General features: G+C 45.8%; 3 protein-coding genes across 4 annotated transcripts; 1 reads left to right on the top strand and 2 right to left on the bottom strand.

The window, feature by feature from the left end:
* The first annotated feature begins 243 nt into the window (after positions 1 to 243).
* Positions 244 to 5,307, top strand: chp2 (calcineurin-like EF-hand protein 2). 2 transcript variants are annotated; one of them, XM_080888922.1, is made up of 7 exons: positions 259 to 415; positions 2,208 to 2,280; positions 3,476 to 3,556; positions 3,708 to 3,832; positions 3,910 to 3,971; positions 4,598 to 4,720; positions 4,979 to 5,307. In XM_080888922.1, the coding sequence occupies exons 1-7, from the start codon at positions 349 to 351 to the stop codon at positions 5,030 to 5,032; spliced, it is 585 nt and encodes a 194-aa protein (XP_080745048.1). In that variant the 5' UTR covers positions 259 to 348; the 3' UTR covers positions 5,033 to 5,307. The 2 variants fall into 2 exon arrangements, with proteins under 2 accessions (XP_080745049.1, XP_080745048.1); XM_080888923.1 differs by lacking the exon at positions 3,476 to 3,556 and having other exon boundaries at positions 244 to 415.
* A 126-nt stretch (positions 5,308 to 5,433) lies between these two features.
* LOC308400890 (claudin-1-like) lies at positions 5,434 to 9,118 on the bottom strand. The gene is made up of 6 exons (XM_080888921.1): positions 8,988 to 9,118; positions 7,720 to 7,978; positions 7,140 to 7,304; positions 6,611 to 6,692; positions 6,377 to 6,490; positions 5,434 to 5,950 (listed from the first exon to the last, which is right to left on the bottom strand). Exons 2-6 carry the CDS (start codon positions 7,934 to 7,936, stop codon positions 5,857 to 5,859), a joined length of 672 nt encoding a protein of 223 aa, XP_080745047.1. The 5' UTR covers positions 7,937 to 7,978; positions 8,988 to 9,118; the 3' UTR covers positions 5,434 to 5,856.
* A 1,024-nt stretch (positions 9,119 to 10,142) lies between these two features.
* parlb (presenilin associated, rhomboid-like b) lies at positions 10,143 to 14,378 on the bottom strand. The gene is made up of 10 exons (XM_080889021.1): positions 14,232 to 14,378; positions 13,007 to 13,223; positions 12,796 to 12,936; positions 12,667 to 12,715; positions 12,498 to 12,593; positions 12,264 to 12,413; positions 12,110 to 12,180; positions 11,810 to 11,911; positions 11,525 to 11,622; positions 10,143 to 10,922 (listed from the first exon to the last, which is right to left on the bottom strand). Exons 1-10 carry the CDS (start codon positions 14,306 to 14,308, stop codon positions 10,784 to 10,786), a joined length of 1,140 nt encoding a protein of 379 aa, XP_080745147.1. The 5' UTR covers positions 14,309 to 14,378; the 3' UTR covers positions 10,143 to 10,783.
* Positions 14,379 to 15,230: the final 852 nt, after the last annotated feature.

The raw sequence follows: 15,230 nt of genomic DNA, 5'->3' as shown, positions 1-15,230 counted from the left end.
AATACTTGTAAACGGCTTACTCAAACAGAGTTCAGGGGGGTCTGTGCGGATGTGGGAGGGGAGGTGTGGGTCAAGCCGTCACATATCTTTGAAATAATCCTCAATCGTTCAAACTGAATTTGCTCTTTATCTCCTGCAGCAGTTATCTCTCAGAGCACAGACGTACGGTGGATGTGTTTATGGACCTCCCACTGATCAGAGTGTGGTTCTTGGCGAGCGGTGATTGGCTGGTCTGTATGTCAGCAGTGGGCGCGAGCGTACACCTCGGTCAGAGCGCAGAGATAAATTCATCGGGCTTGAACTGCAGCAACTGAAAGTCTGGGTTTACGCAGCGACACCGGCAGCAGGATGGGCTCCAGCAGCTCCAGCAGGAACAAAATCCCCAACGCCCAGGAGCTCATGCGCCAAACCGGATGTGAGTATTTCCTGCTTTGAAGCATCTGAAGCAAGTTTGAGGAAAACTAGAGAGGAGAGAACAGACGAGCCTGGGATAAAGTTTACAGCAGTTAAAAGTCTTTAATATCTCAGGTTTTTACAACATGTATGTACAAGCACACATCGACAGGCAGCTGGGAGACATTAAACACAGCTGACCGAGGCAGGTTTCCAGCTGTGATCAGCCTGTAATTACAAGCACAGAATCTTATAGACTCAGATTTTATTCATAACTGAACATAAAAACATAACAAATGTTGAAACTGTGAACATGAACCATGGTGATAAAAATATGAGCTCCTTGTGAACATGATGCAGCAACACGTCTGTAAAAGTAGGACAGGTCCATGTTTGCTCTCTAACACCAGTCTGATGGAGGATTCCAGCTGCTCAGCAGTCCTGGCTCTGCTTCGTCCTCTTGCTGCTTTCATGATGCTCCAGATGTTGTCAGCTGGTCAGAGGTCTGGACTGCAGGCTCCTCTGCTCCTCTGAAGCCGTGAGGCTGTTATAGAAGCAGTCTGCAGTTCATCCGGCTCAAACACAAAGGCCTTCCTGAGAAACATCTGCATGGAGCAGATGTTGCTCTGACAACACTTTACACCTTTCAGCGCTCCAGATGTGCCAGCTGACGCCCACGTACCTGAGTCCTGTCGCTGTCCTCGTCCATGCCTTTGTGTACCATCTTCTGAGCAGGATAATGCACCATGTCATAAATTCAAATCATCTCAAACTTGAACATCACGCTGAAGTACCAGCGAGGTGTACCCCTAACAACGAGCTGAACTTCAGGATGTGAACATTTTTCTTCTTTTAACCGTAAATTTAAGAAGACAATCGTTTCAGAGGCTCTAAAGGTGCTGATGGTAAAATCTGCAGCTTCATTAAAAGCTCAGCGGGGTTACGATTCACCTGCCCAGTTTAAGCTCTCTCCAAAGTGCTGAATTCAGACCAATATTTACTGTAATGTTAAATGTGTGAGCATGTGTGCCATACACCTCATACATATATTACACACTTAAATGTCTCTACACAGTCTGTTTGTTTGAACCACAAAATCAGTCATTAAATGTCAGAGTTTGGCTTAATGTCAATGCTGGGTGTGTGCGTGTACTCGTATTTCTCCCATCGTGGGGTCTTGATCTCTTTATTGGGAAAACCCCAAAACAGTTATTGTCAATAGGAAATGTGTGTGTGTGTGTGGGGGGGGGGGGGGGGGGGCTCAACATCACTTTCAGCTTTCATGTGAGACTGTAACGGCGACGGTGTGAGTTGTTGCTGTTTCCCGTGTGTGAGCTCATCGTCGGCTGTTTGTGTGCGTTTCCGTGGCAACACCCTGAACTGTCCTCGCTGATAAGGACGCTGTGGGCAGATAAACACGACTGTGCTCGATGGCTGATTAAGCCCAGATGAAACATTAGTTTTTCGTAATAAGAAATATAATTACATATAATTATTATTTCTTTTACTTTGGGACCATAAGCTATTCGTTTTTGATCTTTTCTTTTTGGTTTCCTTTATTTGAATTTCTTCTCCTTTAATTTTGATGTCACAGGATTTCTGCTCAAACCTGTTCGACCCATTTGAGCGATTACATAATATATTTAATATATGCACACCCTGGATACTGCAAACAAACCTCTGGTGTATTTGAGGTATCGACATACAAGTTACTGTTGAAGACAGTCATACTTCTTCCCTCAGCAAGTATTTGCAAAGACTGACTGAGCTGTTAAAGTTTACTCTGAGTAAAGAACAAATCGTGTCTGTTTCAGTCTCGTCTGCTCATCTCCTCCGTCTGCACGACAGGTTTGAGAGTCTGGACAGAGACAACAGAGGATACCTCAGGTGTGTGGACGCACTGCTCACAATCATCATCCAGCTTAATAACAATAATGTTTTTATAGGGTTTGTTTGTTTCCCCAAAAAACATCCCAGAATGAAATAAGCCTGAAGATGAGTTTATTTAGTTTATTTAGTTTTATCCGTCTGCATCAGAAATATGTAACACTGCTGCAGCAGCGCTCCCCCCAATCTCACAGTCACGGGAAAACATGAAGAAACAGTCATTCAAGATACTTCAAACACTTAACTCGAAACAACACAAAACAAAACAACTTTGCAAAGTTCCCAAAGATGTTTCTAGACAACCTGCCGAAACGCTGTGTGACCTGGTCAAAGACCAGACATAAACTTCATCAGGTCACTCTGAGAAACAGGAAGCTGGAGGACTAGACTCTGATCCAAACCAGTTCAACACCTTCATCTTCAGGATCTCTTTCCCTGATGTGTCCAAACATCAGCGGCCACACAAAGTGTCAACAGGATGAATTCAGAGTCACTGTTGTGACTGTGTCAGGTAACTCTTTAATGTCTGCTGGCTCCAAAGCCCGAACGCCAACCCATTTGAGATGAAGACAGAGAGCTATACTTTCATTTCATTTTGGCTTTTTGTTTAGCTTCAGGTTTTTCCAGAGCAGTTTTTTTCCTTTCAGTTTAGATTTCATTGTTTCAAAATGTTTACTTTTAGTTTTTAGTGTTATTAATGTTAGTTTTAGTCTTTTTAAGTAATAATGTAATGAGGGCATACGTGAGAGGCATGATTGAGGAAAATCGGTCCAGAAAATATAAAACTATACAACCTTTGGAAAGCAGCGACTCACAGTCCTGAGGACATTCAGCGTCCGTCAAAGTCTCATCACACAAACAGTGATAACATTTAATCAAAGTCTAAAACTTCTTCTCTATCAGAAGTTTAGTTTCTAAGTTCATGAAATCCTTTCAGGAAGTTTGTTTACGTCTAGTTTAAAATGTCTTTTCACATCTAGTTTTGATCTTTAGTTAAGTTTGAGTTAACTATAATAACCCTGCTTTAATATGACCGCTCTTAAACATCATGCAGGCTGAAAGTGAAACCTTTGCAGAAAAACAAACAGGTCGTGTTTCTTTATAAAAATCTAAAGATTTAAAACAAAGCCTGTGAGACTCTGAGGGACGTCAGTGTCCCAGAGCCTCTGACTGTCTGTCTCCTTCTGTATCGCAGCCCTGACGACTTTGAAGCGCTCGGAGGTTTGGCCATGAACCCCATCGGAGGCAGAATCATAGAAGCCTTTTTCTCCTCGGGGTACGACAGCCTGCTGTTATCACAGGAATCACTTGTTTCTGCACTGACAGAGCAAGGACTGTCACATCAACTCATTTGAGTTGCAGAGGTCTAGACTCAGGCACTGGTCAGGTGACACTGTGAAGGGTAAACAGGAAGTATTTCTCTCCAGACAGGATACCGTGGACTTTTCCTCCTTTGTCCGGATTCTGGCTCATTTCCGTCCAACTGACAGAAACCGAAACAAAGAAGGAACACAGCAAGAGCTCCCCAGCAGCAGGACCAGGAAGCTCAAATGTGAGTCCAGGTCACTTTGTTCTGTCTTTTATTTTATCTTTGCGTACAATAAAGAAAATAATGTAGAAGCTGCTCAGTTGCCTTTCAGCTGTACGATCTGGACCGAGATGGGAAGATTTCCAGAGAGGAGCTTCTTCAGGTCTGTGTCCACTTATTTGAGAGTTTTCATTTCTTCTCCTCATCGCTGACAAGTTCATAGTTCCTTCCCATGCACAGAGACTCTCCTGTGCAGTCTGTCTTTGGTGTGTGGGGCTGTCAGTCAGGTCTTCATTGTTTGCACAAATTACACACCTGCAACCAGGACGCAGGAGCTCATACTCACATTTGGCTAAGATCAGGGGTTTTTGCATGGCTGCAGAATGGAGGGAAGTGAGAGAAGAATTTTTATTTAGCTGAAAGAAAACATTACCGAGCCCCTCCTACAGTATAAAGCTAGCCCACTGGGGTGATTATTATTTTAGAAAAGAAGAAGTAGCAGGTACTTTGGCTGATCCCTTATTTCCGAAGTGTTTCCCACAGCAGATGGAGCTGCTGTGGACTTGCACTAGAGGAAAACAGTTGCTTGGCCCAGCTTGCCCTCAAAGAAATCCTCTGTGGCGTTAAGCTAGTTTTAGTTTTCTAGAATCAGAAAAATAATCGTGTGTCATCTGCATAGAAGGGTCCACCACTCGCATGTTCTTTAGTTCTGCAGAAAAACGGGTCTCGGAGAGGATTTCGATCAGCATCGTTGGTACATTATTAATACTTGTGTCCTGCGTCCTTCAGGTTCTGCGGGCGATGCTGGGGCTGCAGGTGACCGAGGAGCAGCTGCAGAGCATAGCTGAGCGAGCCATTCAGGAGGCCGACCTCGACAAAGATGATGCCATCTCCTTTGACGAGTTCAAAAAGGTGAGACTCTTACCTGCTTCATGCTGCATCTGATCAAAAATCTGGGCTCTCACACAAATACAATAATAAATGTATAAAATATACTGTGTGTGGTGGTTCAAACACCTCTCAAAGCTCACACATGATTTAGGACCAGCATTTATTTCTGTCTGAGAAACAGAAGAAGAAGAAGAAGAAGAAGAAGAAGGAGGAGGAGGAGGGACTTTCTTCAAATCAAATTTATTTAAAAAATTATTGTTGTGTTCATTTGTTTTTCAGTCACTGGAGAAAATGGACATTGATACCAAGATGAGCGTCAGCTTCCTGAAATAAAGACACAACCTGCTAAGAATTGACATCAGCACAAAGATCCCAGCAGGAAACATCTGCAGGTTGAGATCAGCTCTCAAACCAAACTGGAGATCTGGTGGATAGACTGATGTTACTGCTGTGCACGCTGGGCTGCAGCTGGATTTGTAGTGTTCATCAGCGTTCCCGTGAGCCAGCACGCACACAAGCAGCACAGTGCAGTCACGCACCTGAACACACCTGCGACATGTTAACAGTCTTAAAAAGGGAAATAATAAAGTTTTATTCAAACCTTTTAATGGATCGTTTTATTTAACGTTTAATTAATGTCTGTTCATCAGTGATGTCATGAATCTAAAGGCTGAATTTGTCAGTAGGTTTCTAGCTTTGTGTGCATTAATAAACATCTTTATTCTCTCAGTTTCATTTCACCACACGTGTTTCTTTCTCTGCAACGTCACATTTGGAAACTGCACACAGATCTGTCAGCATGATTAGTTAGATGATAACCTTTCCTCTCTTTAATATCCTAAAAAAGGTAAACTGAAGTTAACTATAGAAAATTAATAATGTGAAATTAATTCAAACATACAGGTAAATGTGATTAATAAAAGTCAAATGTAAATGAACCACAAAGTGTTTTCAATTGAAACAGCAAAACCTAATAAATAAATTGATCTGTTGTGAAGTTCTGAGAGCGATTCCCTGTGGCGCCCTCTCTTGGACACACTTGGTACTGCTTGGCCACACAGCTTCAGGAGACCTTTTATTTGCAGTGTGATTCTGAGGCGATTCCATGTTTCAGAAAACAGCACGAGCCTAACAAAGGACGGTGGAGGTCGGTCGGTTCAGACGTAAGCCTTGGAGCCGCTGGCGTCTGAGGCCGGAGCTGCTCTGTAGATGCTCCGACCTTGGCCGGTGGTGGAGTAGTAAGAAAACTGCCTGCAGGGGAGCAGATGAAGGTTAGAGGGCGGAGCAACAGCGATGTACATGAAACAGATTCGCTCACCAACTTTTTAAACTATATACATACTTTATATAATCAGATTTGTGGTCGTCAGCTCGTCTGTTACCTGAAGTGCTCTCACCTGCACAAAAGCTTCACTAATATGCAAAACCGTCAGTTACTCAACACTCTTTGCAGCGTTTCATTTTCTTTCTTTTTCGTTCTTCTTTATGATAACATCTGTACAATGAATCCTGCAGTTCCTCTAACGTCCACCAGAGGCTTCAGCAGGGAGTCCCATAGACTCCCGTGTTAAAATGACCAACTTTACTTTAGAAATGAGCATCTTTACAGCCTGACACAAACTTAGAAGTCATTACTGAGCATTAAATAAGGAGACGATGATGGGTGTGTATGTTTACCGAGCAGGTGGGCTGGAGGGAGTAGTCTTACTGGAGCAGCAAAGCATAGATCCTCCCAGTATGGCCAGACCAGCGGCTGCCCAGCCCAGATACAGACCAGTACCCAGCTCGAACCTGCAGCACAAACTCTAAAGATTCAGCAGCAGGAACACACACACACACACACACACACACACACACACACACACACACACACACACACACACACACACACACACACACACTGCTGCTCACCGGACTCCTCCGTAGAGCGGGTCGTAGAAGTCGTTGATGACTCTGGCAGCGTACCAGGACACGGCGATCAGAGTGAAGAGACCTGAAGAAAAACACAGAAGCTCAGGATTCAGTTTCCAGCTGCTCGAGCTCCGGTGTCTCCACAGATCCCAGAACTTTGCAAAAGCCTCGTTTTAATCTGAATATTTTTTAGATGTTTGTTTTCAGTTAAATGAGGAATAAAGATGATTCCATCCTGAATACTGATGTGCACATGCAGCGATATCTGTTCTCTAAATATCACCATTTCTTCTTCCACAAAGAAACACTCCCCGTGAAGTTCTGATCATAACACAAACACAGACTGTATGTCGTCATTTACATGTTCTGTCTACGTCGACATTTCCTGTACGACAGCCATAATTTGAAACAAGTGAAATTGCAGCTTCCAGTTTGTGCAGGTTGAACTGCAGGAAGGAGAAACAAAACGAAAACGCTGCTTTTTTACAGGTTTGGGGTTTGTTTCTGCTCCAGTCCCGAAGCCTCGTACCCGACAGGATGAAGAGGATCCCTCCGCTCAGGACGATCTTGGCTTTGACCTGCTCGGGCGTTCTGCCGAGTTTGGTGCATTTGAGTCCCAGCACGGAGACGATGATGGAGGTCAGACCGCAGAGCAGGGACAGGATCATCAGAGCCCTGCAGGTCTGCAGGTGAGCTGCAAAGCATCATTACAGGTAAATGAACATCTTCCTCGTCGCACAGCTTTACAGTTTTTGCAGATGTCTTTTCCCTTTTTATAAACCCAGTTTATCTTGTGGGAACAAGCCATCATCTAGTTCCCACAACATTAAGCAACATTGTCCTCATGGGACTCATTAAAGTTCATGAACAAGCTGTTACTTTGTTTGGGCAGCAAAAGATAAGAACTCGCTATAAATAAGATATATGACCTCTCTTATTTCTGTCTCAGCTCTCAGGCAGAAACAGAGATGAGTTTTTTTCCAAAACTAATGCTCTCATCAATGAATGAAAAATAATTGTCCTTGCTGTGGACCTTTTCCTGTGCTCCGACTGAGCCATCATCATAACTCCATAATAGCTGCTGATGATTACGAAGCAGCCGTTCTCACCCGACAGTCCCAGCACCGTCTTGAACTTGCTGCACTGGATGGACCCCAACGAGGTGGCAGCACAGCTCATCCACAGGCCCTCGAACTGCCACTGGCTGGTGGTAACCGACTCCGACTGACTCCTCATCTTCCACACCTGGTTGGAGGTACAGCTGGACTGCAGACACCAGGACACCACGCCCAGAAACAGACCCACAATCTGCAGGCCCACCGCCATTCTGCTCAGCGTCTCCGCACACACCTGGAACACCTGGAACACCTGGAAACAGATGATTTTGAAGAAGGAGGAGGCACGAGCTGTGGAGTTTGTGGAGTTCCTCAGGGCTCTGCTCTCGGGCCGTGTGACATCTGACACCTCCATGAAGTATCAGTGACTGAAATTAAGCTGAAATTAAGCTCACCAATCAACGTAGTATTAAATGTTGTGTTTAATATTATTTTTTACTTCTTCAAGAACTCAGATAATATTCGGAGCTGATACTAAATGTGTATTTTTTCTATTTTCGTTAACAGAACATAACACAGGAAAACAGCACTCGGATCAGTGACGTGGACCAAAGTCCAAAGAGCAGCTTTGACTTCTGTGTTCACAGAGTTTACTCTGAGCTGCCTGCAGCACAGAGAGTAAATCACCGCTGATGGACGTGGTGCACGAGCTCACTGTGGGAAGATCCGAGCCAGTTTGTAAAACACAAACTCAAATGCAGGCGGTCGACTCAAAGTCAACTACGATTTCCCGTCTCGGTGTGACTCCAAACACGTGTAACAGGATTTCATCAGTGATTATAGTAAAAGTATCACTGTTGGGACACTGTGTGATTTACACTCGCTGGCCACTTTATTATGTACACCCTGCTAGTACAGGTCGGACACATTTTTCCTTCAGAACTGTTCTCGCTCTTCGTGTCTCAGATTCAACGAGGTGCTGGAAACATTCCTCGGGGATTTTACATCCACGATGTGAATCTCCCATTTCCCACATCCCAAAGGTGCTCTGCTGGATTGGGATGTGGTGACTGTAGAGGCCATTTGAGCTAAAGAAACGAATTTCAGGGAGATGAACAAAGAGGACGTATCCGTCCCAGCAGAGTGTGCATCCCCACTATCGTGTTTCATTTGAAAATAGGAACTATCTGCCGCAGAGGAGACGTGGAGCTCAGTTTCACCCGTACAGACCTGTCGAAACGCACACGTCACCTGAGCCAGTTGTTAAAGGCTAAAGTGCAGCTAAAGGTTTGACGGCTGGAGTCTGATGGATCGGTTCTTACCGTCGGCACAGGTTTGGAGGTTGCAGAAAGGCCTTCTCCAGGGTTTGTGTCTCTGCAGGCGTCGCTCAGGTTGTGTCTGCGATGTGAAGCGCGGCGGTTTGAAGCGGGTCTGATCTTCTGAGGTCTGCTGCTGTTCAGGGTCGATGAACTCTGGGAAAGGCCAAACCGTCTCTAAACACACATCAGTATCGACATTCAGGAATCCCAGTTTCACCTCCCACCGTTTGTGATGAGCTGGTTTCAGCCGTCAAAGATAAAACCCTGCTTCTATGCAGGAGTGGGACAAAATATACCAAAAGAAGGAAACCTGTGGTTTAAAAGTCCTTCAGAGCCTTTTTGATAAACTGAAAACAGCAGGTTTCCTATCCTGCTGCAGCAGCTCTTCTCTCTGTAAGGCTTTGACATACAAGAGGACCAACAACAGGTGATCTTTTATCTGGGAAGTCCGTCCTTGCTTTAGTAAGACGACTGAAAACAAGCTGCGGTGATTTTAACGGCAAATGTTCCCTCAGGAACCAGAGGGTTCGCACACCTCGCACCTCCTTCGTCAAGTGTTTGGTTTGAAAAGCTCCAGATGTTTTCAGCTGCTGACAGATGTGGAGTTTAATACTCCGATTCTCTGGATGTGGGAATATGTTGTTTGTATGAAATAAGAACCTCTGTGCTGCTCTAAATCCCTCACAGATCATTCAGCATCACCGAGGTCTCACAGATGTGCACACTCATGTCTGATCTCAGTTGTGAATCAGGTAAAAGGTTTGAATGAGTGCATTTTATTAAAGAGACATTAAAAAAGTGCGAGTCTGAGCGAGGGTCGGCCTTTTCTTTAGTTTGAGGTGTTCAGTGTTCATCTCTGTCTCGTTCATCGATTTCAAAAACCAAAATAATGTGTCACAAGCTCTGGTGTGCTGCGCTTCAGCTGCTCTCCTCTCTGCGTGCTGTTGGTTTGTAACAAAGAATGAGTGTGAAGCTCTGCCGTCATTATCAGACCACTGCTACACGACTGTGGGAACAGGTCCCTACAGCTGAACAAAGACTGCATCAAGACAACGGCTATAAAGGAGCTGTTAGTATTTTGTTTACTTGTTGATGTTGGTGCTGCATTGTTTTTGGTCCCTTTGTTTTAAACTTTGAATAAATCTCAGAAAATCAGGTTTTGATCAGTTTATTTTTCCACAACACAAATATCATCGAGTCTATTTTAAGAAAGTTAAACCCACGAGCATCACAGGGCTTTATTAAAGCTGTGAGCCAATCGCAGCAGGCGTATGACGCTCTCCGTGACGACCCTTCAGATCGCGCTCTGACACCATCAGTCTGATCTGTTGGTGGACTTCAGCCTGTTTGGCAAACACGGTGTTTGTTCAGTCGTCCGGTTCGTTCTGCAGCAGCAGCCAGACTCTAGTTTCAGACATGGCGTCCTGATGGGGTTTGAAGTTTCACCTGAGGTAGGTGGAGCTCTTTAAGAATCCCTCAGCTGTCTTTTTAAGTCTTTTACAGATTTTTGAGGCAAAAAGTCCCTCTGACTGGTTCTGTCTGGGCTGTTTGTCACACGATCAGCCGACAGGTCGTTGCTGTAAACCTCTGTGCCGCGTTTGTCTTTGTCTCTGATCAAACTGTAAACAAAAGCAGGCGAGGAGACAACAATGGAATCGTTCATGTTTTATAAATACAAGTACGAGTCTTTACTTCGACTCCGGCCTGTGCCCGGGCTCCGTGATTCTCTCTGTACATTTTATACATCTTTACATGTTACGTTAGCATTTTATTTCCTTCATTCTCTGCGTTTCAGCGTCCTAAATGGCGCCTCCTCGGTCCCCTCCGCCGCCGCCTTCTCCTCCTCCCGGTCCCCTTCGAGTTCTGAAGTCGTGCCAAAGTTTGACGAAAGGTTCTCGGTTCTTCCAGATCAACTCGTGGCCGAACAGAACGTACCAGCTGAGGAGAGAAGAACAAGTCTGATTAAAAACACGTCACTGCAACGTCGTCACAAAACAGAATAAATCTGTTTTCCAAATATTTCAACGTCCAAAACACGTCAGCGAGGAGGCCCTGGTCCCGCTGCACCTCCTCGGCGGGCTCCCTTTCTACAGCTCGTGTCTACAGTCTCGCTCTTTTCTTCACTCAGGAACACAAACAGGAAATCGACAGCTTTGCCTTCACACTTCCGCTTCTACCTATTAACCATCTGATCCAGAGAGGTCAAACATAAGTCCCAGGGACCAGAATTGGCCCGGAAAAGACTGCAGTCTGGCTCTGGAAAATGTCAAGGAAGCCATCAATTTTGTACTTTTAACTGTATTTCCACATTTTACAGCTGTTCCTATGGATACAGACGTCGCCCACGGCCACTCACACTAAACCAACGTGATTAAGTAATTAAGTTAAACAATTAAGTGACAGAAAAGCTGTTTTTTTCCCACCATCTAATATAGAAAATTACTGTAAGAAGGTAAAAAAAAAAAACTTCTCTGTGAATTAACAAAGAAAATTAAAAATGAACCTTTATAAATAAAAAATCGACTAACTTGCTAACTTACATTCCAAACATGGCTCCTCCTAAATGAGCAGCATGGTCGAAAAACCTCCATCCAAGCACCAGGCCTGCGGTATCCATGGCAACGATGGCCTTGAGAGCCTGCAGACAGACACGGAAACAGAGCGCGAGTTCAGTCAGGTCAAAGCCAGCAGCAGGAGCTGAAGCTCAGGTGGGTTTCAAAGCAGCTTGCAGATGTGCAGCAGCTGCAGGTGGGCTGATGCAGAAGATGAAAAAGAGATCTCTGTCCAGGTAGACTGGGCGAGGAGAGGGGTGGGCGGGGTCTTACGTTGCCAGCGGTGAAGGTGAACATGGGGAGGAAGATGATGGCCAGTTTGGCTTCAGGTATTTTGGTACAAACAGCAGCGAGGACGGTCATGATGGCGCCAGACTGAAAACAGAAACAGGAACTTCAGGCTGTTTATTTATTGAGAACATTTACAGACGTCCACCAAAGAAAATCGCTCAAAAGAATCACATCAGTGTGTTCGCACTGACCTCCTAAAATCTACACGTCCTCTAAAATAAAACCATAAAACAGACGTGACTCTGAGCGAGGTACAGTTTGACCTGTGAAGCAGTCACTCACCGCTCCGAGAGATGGGCCGAACCTCCCCGTGGCCATCTTGCACACATAACTGACAAATGTAGAAATAACACCTGAAAACGGAAGAAATAAAATCAACGTCACACTCATAAACAAACACAGATAATCTCAGAGATTACACCACAGTGAAAAGCACCTGCCGACAGGTACACGGCCATGAACTGCTCTCGGCCCAGCATGGAGACGGCGCTGGTGGAGAAGCTCCAGAGGACGTACATGTTGGCCGCCATGTGGAAGAACGAGAAGTGACTGAAGGCGGAGAGAATCATGGGAGAGCACAGAGTCCCTGCGGGGCAACAACAAACAGCCACAGTTACAGAGGCTCAATCGGAGACCCTGAACGAATCGTGGCGGCGGTGGCGAGACTCACTGGAGGCCGGATTGGCGGTGAAGTATCTGATCATGAAGCGCTGCAGAGACGGCACTCTCCAGCAGCAGAACACGATGGCGTTAGCAGCAATGATCCCTGGGAAAAAAGAAATTCAATCCAGCAACCCCCATGTGAAAGTTCAGCGCTTTGCTCGTAAGCACTGACTCACCTGTTACCGTCCTCTGGCCCTCGCTCAGGCTGTTCCACCATTGGTTGATCTAAAACACAGACAGCCAATTAAGACTCAGATCAAAGTGTGGGTGGAGCCTGGTTACAGGTGATGACGTCGAACCCTCACCTCTTTGCGGATGTCTCCTCGTTTCTGAGGTCGCACCTTCTCCAGCCAATCGGCTCGCAGCTCGTCAAAGTAGCTCTGCACTCGAGACTTGAGGGACTCGTACTGCCAGATGGCCGCCGAGCCGAAGGAGCAGCCTGTAAACTGACATGGAGTCAACACCTGTCCGTGACATCATCAGCGGCGTCATCGCCACCGAAACAACATCACCTACCCCGATGGTAAAGACGAGCGGCCTGACGAGCCGGCCGAAGGCGCGTGGGGGACTGGGTGGAGCTTGATGGTCCCAGTGAGGAGCGGGGGTCCGGCGCTGTGCCGCGGCTTCAGAGGATTCGCTGTGGGCGGGGCCTAACTCCTCTTCCACCTTCTTGGACTCGGGTTTCCTTGCAGCTTTCCTGAAGCCGCATCTCTGCTGGAAGCTTTGAGGCCACCTGGTGGACAGACGAGGAATCACAACTGTGAGAAAAAAGTTCTCTTTAATGAAGCGCCAGCATCCTCCTGCCACAACCACAGACAGGAAGCACAACAAAAAATGTTGTTTCCTGTCAAAAGGCAAAAATAATTAAATGAAAAAATCATTAATAAATAACCAAAGGAACAAAGTTGTATCGAAGAATCTACATTTATTACTGACGCTCCACACACACAGGAAAGGCGATGGTAATTTCTGGAGATTTGATTGGTCAGTAGGTGGTGAGCAGGTTGTGTTCACAGCACAAGTTACCATGGTGAACTCCTGCTTCACAGTACAGACTTCTGCCAAGGACCCGACTCAATTCATCTTCCCGTGATTAGATAAAACCTTCCCGCTGAGAGTGGGTGCACTTTCTTTTTATCATGACTGTAAATGCACCAGTGTGTCAGAGTATAAACATCCTGCCAACCTTTTAATTATCTAAGGATTAGCTGCTGTCTCCTTTTACCAGCCGGCCTCAGACTGAGCAACAATCCCAAAAACATTTTTACCACAAACGTCTGGTTTTATGTCACTGAATCCATTTAGTAACTTTTGGTCATTGGAAGGGTCCGAGTGGACTGCTTGTGGATTATAAATAAAGCCACCTAAAGCAGCACAGGTCAGCTGGCCACAGGAGATTAACCCCTGGGTTTTAGGGCACCGACGGAAGCAGCGTCCCTCTGCACTGAGCCGGAGGGAGGACCTGAAAGAGCTTCGGAAGAACTGCATGTAATGGGCATGTATGTAAGGGGGCACACTGGGGTGTTTAAATAGGACAAACAGCTTTACATCACCGGATAATTAGATAAACACGCAAACACACCCAGGCAGCTCCCCGCTTGTTAGCAGCGGCTAACGTTAACCTGCTAACAGCCCGTTGATTCTAAACTGTCCTTGAAGCTAACGGAGCTAACTCCGACAGCAAGGATCTGTCTGTTTGTAACCCGGGACGGGCTGCTCGCCCCCGCCTGTGGGGACTGACCTGCCACCCCTCACGGAGCTCCGTAAGCCTTCATCTCCGGTCAGTCTGAGCAGGACGGAGCAGCTCCTCCACGCCATATTGGATCCCGGTGACCCCGACAGGTCGGCCGAAGGGCCGCCTAGCAGTTGTTCATTTCCGGGTCACCAAGGAGCTCCGGCACCGTCAGCGACGCCCGCAGGACAGAGGCGGATACTGCACACAATTGAATCAACAAAACAAAATCCTCAACACGAAGCACAACATCCGCCTGTGACCTTCAAGGTAAAACGCTGCCAAAGTCAATACAACGAAATTTGATATTTATTTTCAGAGTGAAACACAAAAAATGCAAATGAGTGTCAGAGGAATAATACAAAAGTGTTCTGGTACTAATTTTTAAGAACAAGGTATGAAGATAAAGATATGAGAAAGAGTGGTTGAGAAGAAGAGAAATGGCGATCACTGAGGAGCAGTGTACTTTAAGAGTGTTGATGGAGAAGTATAGAGAAGGTCAGAAGGTGATGAACTGTGGATCTTTGTGGTCTTTGTGGATCTACAGAGAGTATGTGATGAGAGTATGGTATAGGTGGATGAGACTGTAGAAGAGAAGAAGAATGAAAGTAAATAGAAGCAATGAGCAGGAGAAAGGTGGAAAGGTGAAGAGAAGTATGGAAGATAGATACCCGGGAGTCAACCACCCAAAGGAAGGGTCAGTGCACAGGAGAGGTGGTAGAAGTAGAGGTTGCAGGCGGGGTGGAGTGAAAGGAGACAAGTGTCTGATATGACCGATACTTACGACAGAAAAATAGCACCAAGAGTGAAAGAGAAGGTTCAAAAGATGATAGCGAGACCTGCTGTGATGCATGGTTTGGAGATGGATGTTGAAGGTGGAGCTGCCAGAAGGAAAACAGAAAAACCTCTGAGGTGATCCATGAATACAGTGGAAGACATGGGGTTGGTGTGACAGAGGAGGGTGCTGGGATAGGTGGGTGGGTGAGATGGAAGCAGATGGTGAACGCT

This window comes from Rhamphochromis sp. 'chilingali', assembly GCF_963969265.1.
Source record: "Rhamphochromis sp. 'chilingali' genome assembly, chromosome: 8".
In the NCBI taxonomy this organism is placed as follows: domain Eukaryota; kingdom Metazoa; phylum Chordata; class Actinopteri; order Cichliformes; family Cichlidae; genus Rhamphochromis; species Rhamphochromis sp. 'chilingali'.
This window is presented reverse-complemented; position numbering and strand designations above follow the sequence as displayed.